Source organism: Kogia breviceps, chromosome 4, assembly GCF_026419965.1.
Source record: "Kogia breviceps isolate mKogBre1 chromosome 4, mKogBre1 haplotype 1, whole genome shotgun sequence".
NCBI classification, from domain to species: domain Eukaryota; kingdom Metazoa; phylum Chordata; class Mammalia; order Artiodactyla; family Physeteridae; genus Kogia; species Kogia breviceps.
Genome location: NC_081313.1, coordinates 19,892,800 through 19,905,305, shown reverse-complemented (window position 1 = coordinate 19,905,305; position 12,506 = coordinate 19,892,800). Strand labels below are relative to the sequence as shown.

General features: G+C 36.6%; 1 protein-coding gene across 1 annotated transcript in view; it reads left to right on the top strand.

Moving 5' to 3' along the window:
* Window positions 1-12,506, top strand: part of LOC131755313 (cadherin-10) — a 192,841-nt gene that overhangs the window by 133,955 nt on the left and 46,380 nt on the right. Inside the window, exons 3-5 of the mRNA XM_067030827.1 lie at window positions 923-1,217; window positions 2,747-2,866; window positions 3,312-3,479. Coding sequence (XP_066886928.1) covers window positions 923-1,217; window positions 2,747-2,866; window positions 3,312-3,479 — 583 coding nt within the window. The remainder of the gene's footprint in view (window positions 1-922; window positions 1,218-2,746; window positions 2,867-3,311; window positions 3,480-12,506) is intronic.

Genomic DNA, 12,506 nt, shown 5'->3' with positions numbered 1-12,506 from the left:
TGGAATTTGCCTATGACACATGGGCTCCTGGACAAGCATTAGCACTGGGATGGGATGTGGACTAGGCTGATATTTCCACATGAATGCATGCCAAGCTCTTTGACATGATGGCTAGATTGTGGAAGATTAGTGTTGTGGGCATAAGCAAGGAGGCAAGAAAAAGGCTTGCCCTACATTGCATTTTTTCTACACAGAACTTGTTGTTTGCAGTTGTTAAGAAGATAGATTTGACAAGGTAGGAGACTAGATAGAGCATATTTTATTTTATAGTTTATTAATTTGATTTATAACTTTAAAATATATAGGCAGGTGTTATATAGACATCTATTCGTACTCTGGCTTGAACCCCACAGATATTTCTGGGACAGTTGTCATTCATGTGAATCAGAGAATGATGGGTAGGGTTTCTAACATAGAAACCATGTTTCATGCAACTTTTCCTGTCTTACAGTTCTTAAAATATTGCCAATTCCCCAACAGAAATACAATAATTAATAATAACTTTACAGGAAATAAATTTCTTGCATAATATGAGAGTAAAAGAATTATCCACTCACAGAAAGAGATGAGAGAAGCAATGTTTACACCAGCATATCAAGACTAATGACTTATGTCTTTGTCAGGAGTTATTTGCTTACGGAAATGGTTATTCACCAAGCAAAGCAAAGAAAGGAGCTGTGTTTGGTTTATTTTTATTACTTTTTTCCATTTAGAATAAAAATCACACTGATATGTAAAAGGCTAGCCCTATTGTTTAAAGTATATAGGTGAGTGTGATCATACTTATTGAACTCTCATTTCAAGAACTAAGATAACTGACCCCATTTTTCAAAGATGTGACTTGGGAGACCTTCTTTGAATTCTTTCTGCATTATGTATCTTTAGACATTATCATGGATATGCTCATTTTTATTCCCCCTAGCTTCATTCAGACCAAGATAAAGGAGATGGATCCCTCAAATATATTTTATCTGGAGATGGAGCTGGTACTCTTTTCATTATTGATGAAAAAACAGGTGACATTCATGCCACAAGAAGAATTGATAGGGAAGAAAAGGCCTTTTATACTCTACGCGCACAAGCTATTAACAGAAGAACTTTGAGGCCAGTAGAACCGGAGTCTGAGTTTGTGATCAAAATCCATGATATCAATGACAATGAGCCAACGTTCCCAGAGGAAATTTATACTGCGAGTGTTCCCGAAATGTCTGTTGTAGGTAAGTTCATTTACAGTGTTTATGATGGTATTCAAAAAGTATAAAAAATAATTATCAAGAAATTCTTAAAATATTATGATCAATTACTTGAAATCATATTTGATTCCCTGCTAAGAGTACATGTTTAATTTTCTGAATTATGAAACAAGTCAGGAAAATAAAAGGATTAATGCATTTCTCACTTCCTATGAGTTTGTAAGTTTCTACAATACAATAAATAGACACTTCCTTCAAAAATCCAAGAAAATACCATTGACCTTCAGTAGAAAACTATGAAAATGCAAAATTTTGTCACATGGATTTGGAGAACAGCTGTGTAAAGTCCTGACTCCAAATATATTATAAGTACAGTTAGAACACCATAAATGTAATCTAGAGTCTACACGTATTCTCTAGTCATAATTTGCCAAAAGAGTTTGTCTGGATTATCTAGATGTTATGAACATTGGAATTAATTAGATTTTCTATTACTTCATATTAAATATTTTAAAACATCCTTTCAATTTAACCATTATATATAAAACTCTGCTGATATAAATCTCTTATTCAAATAAACCAGTTGAAAATCAACAGCTAATCACAAACCGATACAGAATTTAAAGTTAGGTTGCAGAAGCAGTAAGACAGAAGGTGTGAAAAAACTGGAAGTATAACATTCAAGAAAATAGAATTCCTTTTTCAGTGTAAATAAATGGAAGGTGTATTTGTAGGCAAAGAAAGTTAGAATTGATTTCATGTTTTTGCTAAATAAAGAACCACAGAAAATTAAACATCAAAAAACAATAACATTTTTAGAGATAACATATTTGGATTTAGTAGAATAGATCATTTCTCAAATGTGGGAGAAGTATAAACTGATGAAACAATTCTGAAACATTTTTTCCTTGTAACAATTTTAATAGAAAATTTCCAACTGCAGTTCTCAAAAGCATTGTTCAGAGATTATTATTTAATATTTACTTCACTAAATCCCAAGGACTTCTGGCAATCACCTTAATATAAAGCCCTTTTATATATTTTGAACTTTATTAAATAGCTTCTAATAGTTCTTGGGACTTGGGATCATCTTGGATTGTTTCTAAATTTAGAATTTAATCTATTCATAAAATCGTATTCTAGAACAGATGTTAATTATTTTTATAGTTAATTAGTGGAGAGAGAGAAAAAAGAGCATACTTACTCCTTTGTGGTTAGATATGCCCTTTACACAAAACAAATCTATAATGTGAAAATGAATTTAAGTATCAAACCCGAGCATTTGTAAAGTGTCTGCATTTATTATAATCTGATACACTGTAGCATTATCTATTGCATGCATGAAAATACACCTGTTGGCTAAATAAAATACGTTGTTGAATTCAGAGTTTACCTATAATATGCTATATATATATATATATTCATCTATATATGAATGTTTCTTTAAGAGGTCATTATTAAAGCCAAAAATAATTGAAGTCTTCCATGAAAACCAGTGCTTTTGCTCCTCCTTCTGGTACTGTGCAGAACTAAGCTGAATTTGGATACTTCAGGTACTTCTGTGGTGCAAGTCACAGCTACAGATGCCGATGACCCTTCCTATGGGAACAGCGCCAGAGTCATTTACAGCATACTTCAAGGGCAGCCATATTTCTCTGTGGAACCTGAAACAGGTCAGGAATCATGAATCAGTGTTTGTTCAGTTAGCAGTCTTTATGATCTTTATAAGTAAAAAAAAAAAAAAAAAAAAATGGTGGGAAAATAAGAACAAAATCCTAACATTAATACTCACAGAAGAGTGATGATGCCACAGTCAAAGAACTCAGAGTTGAATGATCGAGCGAGCTAATGGGAATATACCTGCTTTTATATTTTTGCATCTGGGTTTAGGGCACTAGACAGCACCTACGATATTCTTTAAGAAATAGAAAAACAACACAAATCGGCAAATATTTACATAGAATCACTTTTACAATTTCTAGACAATAAAAATTAATAGCAAAAGCATTTTCATCTTTCAAAAATCCATACTATTTTGGATTTACAATTTGTGAGCTTAATCAACTCATAATTGAGATTTTAATGAGCATAATAAAAGTTTTTTCCATTTTCTTCAAGGTATCATCAGGACTGCTTTACCAAACATGAACAGAGAAAACAGGGAGCAATATCAAGTGGTAATCCAGGCCAAAGACATGGGTGGCCAGATGGGAGGCTTATCGGGGACCACCACGGTCAACATCACGCTGACAGACGTCAATGACAATCCACCGCGCTTCCCCCAGAGTAAGCTGTCTTTAATGGTGTTTCTGCAGGACAAAAGCTTTAGAGTAAAAAAAAGAAAAGAGGAGAAAAAGCCATTGTCAATCATTTTATTTAAAACAGACCAAAAATGTGCTAGAAAAATGAAGAAAAAAAAAGATGTATATGCTGATGAATTCATTGTTATCAAAAGATAAAAGTTAAATATTTCAAACATAGTTCATTCAGAGACAGAGGGATCTATGATCACAAAAACCTCTCCAAATATATATATATATATATATATATACACACACGCAAGCTTACATATATACTGTCTCTCTTTCTCTCTCTCTCTATATATATATACATATATATACTCTATCATCTAAGAACTATTTCTGTCAGCAAAGGAAATGTTTTATTCAAAAAAAATACTAAATTATACTTCTACAATGAATGTGTTTATTTCTACTTAGAATTTAATAAGGAAGATTCTAACCGAGGGTAAAATTTTTCAATAAAATAACTAATTTGCCATATTGTAAGAACTTAGCCAGAAAGAACCACATAGGGGGAAACTTACAAACTAATCAGACTTCCATTTAATATCACTGTGTCAGACTTGCATGTAATATCTGTGTTTGGAATAGCAATCATACGAAAAAATTTTGTATTTCTGATTTATTTGTAGATTTACTTTGTGGTTTAGAATGAAACCTTCAAATTCTCAAAGTAGGTCAAGAAGAGGTTAAGAACCATTAGCTTCTGACCATATAATTACATTTATTTATTCTCCTTTCTTATACAAATTTGGTAGACATGCAGCTAGAGAGGATGATGTTGCGTCTCAGTGGACACCGCCAAGACTCAGCCAATTTCCTGCTAATCCAAAAGACCCTTTACTTCAAGATGAAATCTCATGTTGTTAGGAAATGTGGCATAAAACACAAGCTTTAGTATGATCTGTGTTTTTAACTTTTAACATTTGCTGTGCATTAACTTCTAAATTGATCTCCCAGTTTTAGTTTGTTTGTTATTTGCCTTAACTAACTTCGTGAGAAAGTATTAAAGTGTAAAAAGCAATAGCTTTTGGTGATATTTATATCTTTATACTAAAGACCATTACGCAGAAAGAATTATAGTCTAAGAATTCACTGTATCACTTTGATTCTTTAAAAGCATTTCACCTCTTTTCTTGTACTATTTTTATCTAACTTTGATTATTAATAGTGCATGACTTTAGTTGAATTGTTTAAAATCACATGTGTGGAAAGATTATAAAATTCAGAGAGAATATTCTTGAGTGGACTAATCATATGCTTATGTATTTTTATGATATTTTGTTAGATATTTAAGGTACATGCTCCTCAGGAGTGCTACTGTGGTGTTTGGCCCAAAACACAGAGAAGGGTGTTTGCTTATGCTGTTTTCAAATTATCAGGCTTCAACTTCAGGTTACCTTTAGCATCGGCAGGGTAAAGCGAACCAATAATAAATCTTTATAGTTCTTTTAGAACAGGTCTAAAGACATGCCTCGTTGCACTACAATTTTTTTTTTTTTTTTTTTTTTTTGCGTTACACGGGCCTCTCCCTGTTGTGGCCTCTCCCATTGCGGAGCACAGGCTCCGGACGCGCAGGCTCAGCGGCCATGGCTCACGGGCCCAGCCGCTCCGCGGCATGTGGGATCTTCCCGGACTGGGGCACGAACCTGTGTCCCCTGCATCTGCAGGCTGACTCTCAACCACTGTGCCACCGGGGAAGCCCTGCACTACAATTTAAATTTCACATTTTATATGTATTTCTAACCACCTCTTAGCATGGGCCTGTTACCAGGAGAATGGACATGCAAATATAGGAGAACAAACCGTTAAGTGGTTGCATAATCCACAATGAGCAAAAATATTTGTGAAAAAAGTACTTTATGAGGAATAAATGACCATTAAGAGGATTATTATAGTTTAAATTCTCAGGAACATATATACACATGTCCAAAATACACTCCATTTAAAAATTATGCATTTGATAAGCAAATTAATAGATTCTAATTAAATGGGAAAACTAGACATTTGAAAGATGAAAATATCTGATAAAAATTCATTTTATCATTCTTCTACTGTAACACCTTTATTAATTCATTCACTAATTACTTTCTTTTGTTAAGTCAGAATTTGTGGTTGGTAGCTGGTAGGCACATTACACAAGCCTTACATAATAATAATACTAATAATAATTTTAAAAAAGAAACAGTAATAGCATAACATGTTTTCTGAATGGTGTTTTTATTTCACCCTGTATCAGGTTATTTACCGACCTACTTTATTTTATCAAAACAACTCATTGAGGTCAGTATTCTGATCTCCATTCTACAAATAAGAAAATGAACATGATAGACATTAAGGCCGACTGCAAGTGATGGCAGAGGTGGTTTGAAGTCCATGACCAACTTCAGGTGTACAACACAATATATTACGAGAAGTTTTAGAGCATCCTGTATCCTGTCTCATTATTGTTTAATTACAGATGGAAACATAATTTATGGATCTTTATTTTCTCAATTATCTTTTCTCCTGTGAACACTTGCAACCATATCTTACTGTTGGGAACACTCAGTCATGGCAATTAAAATGTTACTTGATGGGCTTCCCTGGTGGCGCAGTGGTTGGGAGTCCGCCTGCCGGTGCAGGAGACGCGGGTTCGTGCCCCGGTCCGGGAAGATCCCACGTGCCGCGGAGCGGCTGAGCCCGTGAGCCATGGCCGCCGGGCCTGCGCGTCCGGAGCCTGTGCTCCGCAACGGGAGATGCCGCAGCAGTGAGAGGCCCGCATACCGCAAAAAAATAAAAAAATAAAAAATAAAATAAAATGTTACTTGATAGTCTAAGTCACCTAACATGCGGAAAACTAGTTTTTCATTTCTCATATCGTTTCATTAAATAGCCAAGGTTTGGAGGGAGTTCCACAGTTTATGAAGACCTTCATATGTACATATCACTGAAACTCACAACTAACTGTGTAGACTCATTGTTATTATCATTATACCCAGTATACGGAAGAAGCAAAGGAGGTTCAGAGTGGAAATAATAAAGAGGGCAAACTAGTACTGCCTAATAGAAATATGCAAAACAAAAATGTGTGCCACAATATTAATTGTAAATTTTCTATCAGCCCTATTAAAAAAATAAAATAAGCAGGAGAGACATTTATTTTAATCATATATTCTAACCCAATATTATCCTTTAAACATATCATCAATATAAAACTTATTCAGATGTTTTACATTCTCTTGTTCCATAATTCTTTGAAATATCCTCTTTCATTAAGTATTTTCCAGTTACATCAAGGCTCAAGGCAGACTAATGACGCTTCTAGTCAATAGCTGTATAAGGGTTAGTGGCTCGGCTTGTGGCTGCCGTATGGGACAGTTCAGGACAGACTGTGGAGTCGTCCTCTTGAATCCCAATGCTGTCTTCTTCACTTAGTAGCTTTTTCACCTTGCTCCATTGAACGGACCTTTTAGTAGAAAGGTGCCATTTCAGTGCCTTTCAGTAAAACTGGATAGCAGTGCCTACCCCATGGAGTGGTAAGACTGAATAATTTAAAGCAGGGGTCCCCGACCCCCTACCAGTCCACGGCCTGTCAGGAACCAGGCAGCACAGCAAGAGGTGAGCATCGGGTGAGCGAGCAAAGCTTCATCTGCTGCTCCCGTGGTTCCCCATCGCTCGCCTGACTGCCTCAATCATCCCCCTGACCCCATCCGTGGAAAAATTGTCTTCCATGAAACCGGTCCCTGGTGCCAAAAAGGTTGGGGACCTCTGATTTAAGGTATATGAAATGCTTGACTCAGTGGCTGGCACTAGTGTATTTATGTGCTCAGTAATATTGATTTGTGCAAGTACTGCTGTATTGTTATTATTTTTCAATACTATAAAAGTAGAGTCAAAACTTAAACTTTCATACCGATTGATCCAAATTCCACATTTCCCAATACGGTACATCTGCGGAAGATAAAAATCTCCATCGTTTGGAGAGGACAAGGATAAATGAAAGCCCACATGTCCTCCTTCATTGTTTAGCTTATTTATTGTGTGGGTCTATAACAATCCTTCTCAATCAGGGAAAGTTTTGTCCCCCAAAGGACATTTAGCATGGTCTTAAGACAGTTTTCTCAACTGGTGGGTACTACTGGCATCTATTGGGTGTAAGCTAGGATGCTGCTAAACGTCCCTACAATTCACATGACCAAGAATTACCTGGCCCCAAATGTCATCGGAGGTGAGGATGAGAAATTTTGATATTATCTGAGGAACTGTTCAAGTGAAATCAGAAATTTTTTTATCTAAAAATATTTATTGAGAACACTCTTGCACCAAACATTATTTTAGAAAAAAGACATATGAATATTGTTTTAAAAAAACCTGTTATTTCGTTCCTATGACCTTTCATTAAAGCAGGGGAGGCAGATGATACATAAGAAAACAATTTTATTCATACAAGGTATTGGCTCAGTTCTGGTTAAAAAGAGGAACACAAGTGTTCCAAGGGAGAGGATAAAGGAAGGTCTTTCTCGAGAGGTGATACTTCATCCAAACACTGCAAGATGGAATAGACTCACCATACAAAGAGATGAGAAAGTCCTTCAAGCAGAGGGAACAGAATATGGGAAACCCTGAGTTGGAAGTTGAATGATGTTGAATGGAAGTTGAATATCAAGAAATGAAGACCAGTGTGGTTGTATCTTACCAAACAATGAGGAGGTTAGTGGGAGATTAGATCAGGGAATCCTACACTCACAAGAACATTGGCAATAGTCAATTATTGTTGGAATTAACAAACGCATAACTGTGTGCCTGATCTAAGTTACCATCATACTCTTGTGATTTTAGAGGCATATAGATATGTGAACATTAATAGGACATGTACACCTTAGTATGATTCTAAAAGAGAGGCAACGGATTAGAAGGCTGGGGTGCACCTGAAAACTGAATTCCAAACGTCTTTTAGGTTCTTTTGCTCCAGATATTAAATTGTATTTTCACTACCAAAACAATATCTCTGTTGAAATTATTTCAGAATCCTGGATTATTTCAAGTGACTTTAATTTTTTAAAACAATTAGTGAAGAAAAAAGTCTATTGCTTACCTTCCACTGATAAGCACTGTGCTTGCAATTAAGCCCATGAAGATTAATAAGTTCTGTTACCAGAAGGGGACCCTTTTCAGGGCCCGAGAATGGGCTCCTGTCTAACACTCTGAAATGAATTGTCCGAGGAGACACACATACCGACAAAGCAAAAGACTTTATTGGGAAGGGGCATCCGGGTGGAGAGCAGCAGGGTGAGGGAACCCAGGAGAACTGCTCTGCCATGTGGCTCGCTGTCTCAGGTTTTATGGTAATGGGGTTAGCTTTCCCGGCTGCCTCTGGTCAATCATCTTGCCTGTGCCCATATTTGCTCTGACTCAGGGTACTTCCTGGTGGTGCATGCATCTCAGCAAAGATGGGTTTTAGCAAGAGGGTTTCTGGTAGGTTGGTGGGACATATTATGGGCTGGCATCTCCTCCCTCCTTTTGGCCCCTCTTGAATTCTCCCATTTAGTTTTCAGTGGCAGCACCTTGTTCCTTACTGAGATCTCCTGTTGTGAAACAACTAATGCAAGCCGTTATTATTGTGCCTGGCCAGGGCGGGCAGTTTCTGTCAACAGTTCCCTAACATCTTGATTCCTGATTACAAGTGGCTTACTGTCCAGGAGGGGAGAGAATATTTCAATATGAAATGATATGTCTGACAGAATTTAATGGGCATACAGAAGAGCAGCACTTTTCCAAATATGGGGAAGGAGGATTGAGTGCGTCCTTTACAGTGAAAGATTTTCTGGAGAATTTCTCTTTTGATGTAAATCCTTTCTTCAAACTACTAAATGCAATAAGGGCAGGAAAGGAAGGAGAGTTCATGAAGTTGGAAATTAGCAAAATTACCCATGTAGGATATGCAAAGGGCAGATTCTGTGCAGGGAAAAATAAAAATGGTAAAGGACGGCTTCAAAGCGGTGGTGAGGTTTATCTTTGGTGATGCCTCTAATGTTTGCTTTTCTATTTTGTATCTATTTTTGTAACTTGATACAAGAAAACCAGAATAACAAAGGATAGAAAAGGACAAAAGGGGCAAACGTGACAATTGCTTCGAAGTCAGATAAAATGAGTGCTGAATAGCGTAATGGGGGTAATTGTGGATGATCTTTCCCAATTGGTTTGAGTAGAAATCATTTCAAAGAAGCTGGAGGGTAGTAAATTGAGGAATAAAAGAAAGTCAGGAAGACGATCGAAGAAATAATGCCTGCACTTTAAGAAGCTGAGGTGAACAAGAAAATTAAATAGAAAAGGAATATATTGTAATAGTTAAAAATAAATCCTGGGGCTTCCCTGGTGGCGCAGTGGTTGAGAATCCGCCTGCCGATGCAGGAGACACGGGTTCGTGCCCTGGTCCGGGAAGATCCCACGTGCCGCGGAGCGACTAGGCCCGTGAGCCATGGCCGCTGGGCATGCGCGTCCGGAGCCTGTGCTCCACAACGGGAGAGGCCACAGCAGTGAGAGGCCCGCGTACCGCAAAAAAATAAATAAATAAAAATAAATAAATCCTGGATTAAGGGTGGTTCAGTAGATAATTTTGAGAGCCTCCTTTGTCCAGGCTCAAAACAGGAATTAGGGCTTCAGTGGCCAACCAAGGACATGGACTACTGGAGGAAGGTGTAGAAGATAAAGTGATAATCACATGAATACATAATATGATGTCTGGCCATGGGGTAAGTGCATGCAGAAGAGAAAGCAGAATAAAGGACTAGAGAATGACAGGGGTCCTATTTTAGGAAGCATGACTAGGGGAGACTTCTCTAAGGAGGCCTGAATAATTTTAAAAGCAGAAAATGCATAAAATTAGACAATTCAGCTCCTCTAGGCATCAGATTCTACATATACAATACTTAGAGTGCTACAATTAAGAAATAAGGTCATATATAAAATGTTTTCAGTAGTAACTGTAACATATAAAGGTTCTCCATACATAAGGATTTTCTCCCCTTCCTTCCTCCTTCTCAAGGAGTATGACCAATGTTTCAAATCTTGTTTTTCTTGCTCTGATCCTGTGCTGCTATTCATTAATGGCCCACAAAAGATGAAATAAAAGTGCCTTAAGCCAGGAGGTACCTATAATCTCAGCGATGTACCTCATATGAACAAATGAACATCCATGGATGAGGACTCCAGAGCAAATGTTCCTGCTCTCCAAGCAGTCAAATGTTCAATGGTCCTTGAATTTCACTATGTTTCATTGTGCTAACAGAGACAAAGGTTATACTCCATCACCTGTATTCTAGCCACCTGGTATTTTCACTTGAATATTTTAGTCTCTTTTACCTCACATCCTTCCTTCTTTCCCTAACATCAGAAAAACAAAATAGGCTCCATAGAAAAGGTCTATGAAGAGATTAAATTACTGGAACCTGATCATTGTAGGGCTTGGCAAAAACACCCGGGACAATGGGATTTGTGCCCAAATGGCCTTTTAAAAAAGCGGCTCTGGAAAAATGCTATGATACTAATTTTCATCTAGACCAGAATCAGTGATTAAGGAATAGCTGATCTCCAGAGATGAGCACTGAATAGCAGCTCCCAACATCTTTGCCTTAAGACAGAAGAGAATGTTGTATGGTAAGACTCTCTCAAATCCATCCCCAAAAAGGAAGAAAAGAAAAAGAAAGACAAAATGAAAAATAGACCTCAGAAAGAAAGGTCCAGGCCTAGAAGAAAAGAGTTTACGAAAGCAGTTATGTGGATGGACAGGGTTTCAGTCAACCGGCTGGTGCCTAGGACTTGGCTCTAGTACTTGGATGGAACAGTTACTGGGACTCAAGAAGAAAGAAAGACTAAACATCTGAGATCAGGCAAAAAATTCCAACCCACAAAAAGAGCCAACTCTAGAACATAGTTTGAGAAGACCACAGCTTGTTATTCAAATGTAGCTGCTTTCCCACACATTGTATCACAGAGAAGAGAGAGGAGATTATTTTTCTCATCCTACTTAACAGTGAGTATGGCCTCCAGAGAAATCCAGCTCTCATAGAACCATGCCCCCGATCTACTTAGCACTGAGTCACGAACATGTTTGCAGACAGTTAGGTGGACAAGTGAAAGTCAGGAAGCAGTAACAAACACATTTACATAATAGCTGAGCTGGGATTTCATGAGGAGAGAAAATTTATAAACTGCATACAAAATATAATATGATTGAGTGATGGTCTTATTTGTATTTATTTATCTTTGACCTCTTCGGATGTTTTAGAATATTATGTATATAGGTAATCAATATCAAATTTCTGAGAATTTGATATGATATTTATTATGCAAGATTACAGATCTATCCCAAGTGCACTCAAAAGAGTGAAGTTATTGCTGCTTACTATACCTTTTAGCCATGACTTATTGAGAATGGTAACAAAAATCCATTTTTCATGATTTGGTTGTCAGTTCTGAAAATTAACACAGAATTTCTCACTTATAGGAAAGTTTTTTTTTTAAGATAAATTATAGATGATGGGCATTTGGGTGTACAAATAAATTTAATGAGACTCTAATTTCCTGAGTATTTTGATGCCAATGCTTTATATTTCCATCAAATTATATTTAAAGATTATACACAAATATAGCTAATTCAGATGCCGTACTATGCAATTGTAGAATCACTCAGCGCCTAGAAGGGATTTCATACCTAGGTTTATCTGTTTGTTTTAACTGCATGACCTTTATTGGCTACTGACTTTATTTAGCTCATTAAATTACATAAATATGGATTGTCTGATTTGCCTACATTTAAATAAAATAAAGCAACAGTATAAAAATAATAGTAACAGGCACAGTGTTACAGCATGCACTAAACATGGTAAAATATAAAATTAACTCAATCTTCATATCTGTATAATTATAATAGAATATATTTATTTACCCCTTTTTATTAGTTCAAGAAAAACTGAAACATGAAACTTAAATCACTTGTTTATGATTCTACAGCTGGAAAAGAAATAAG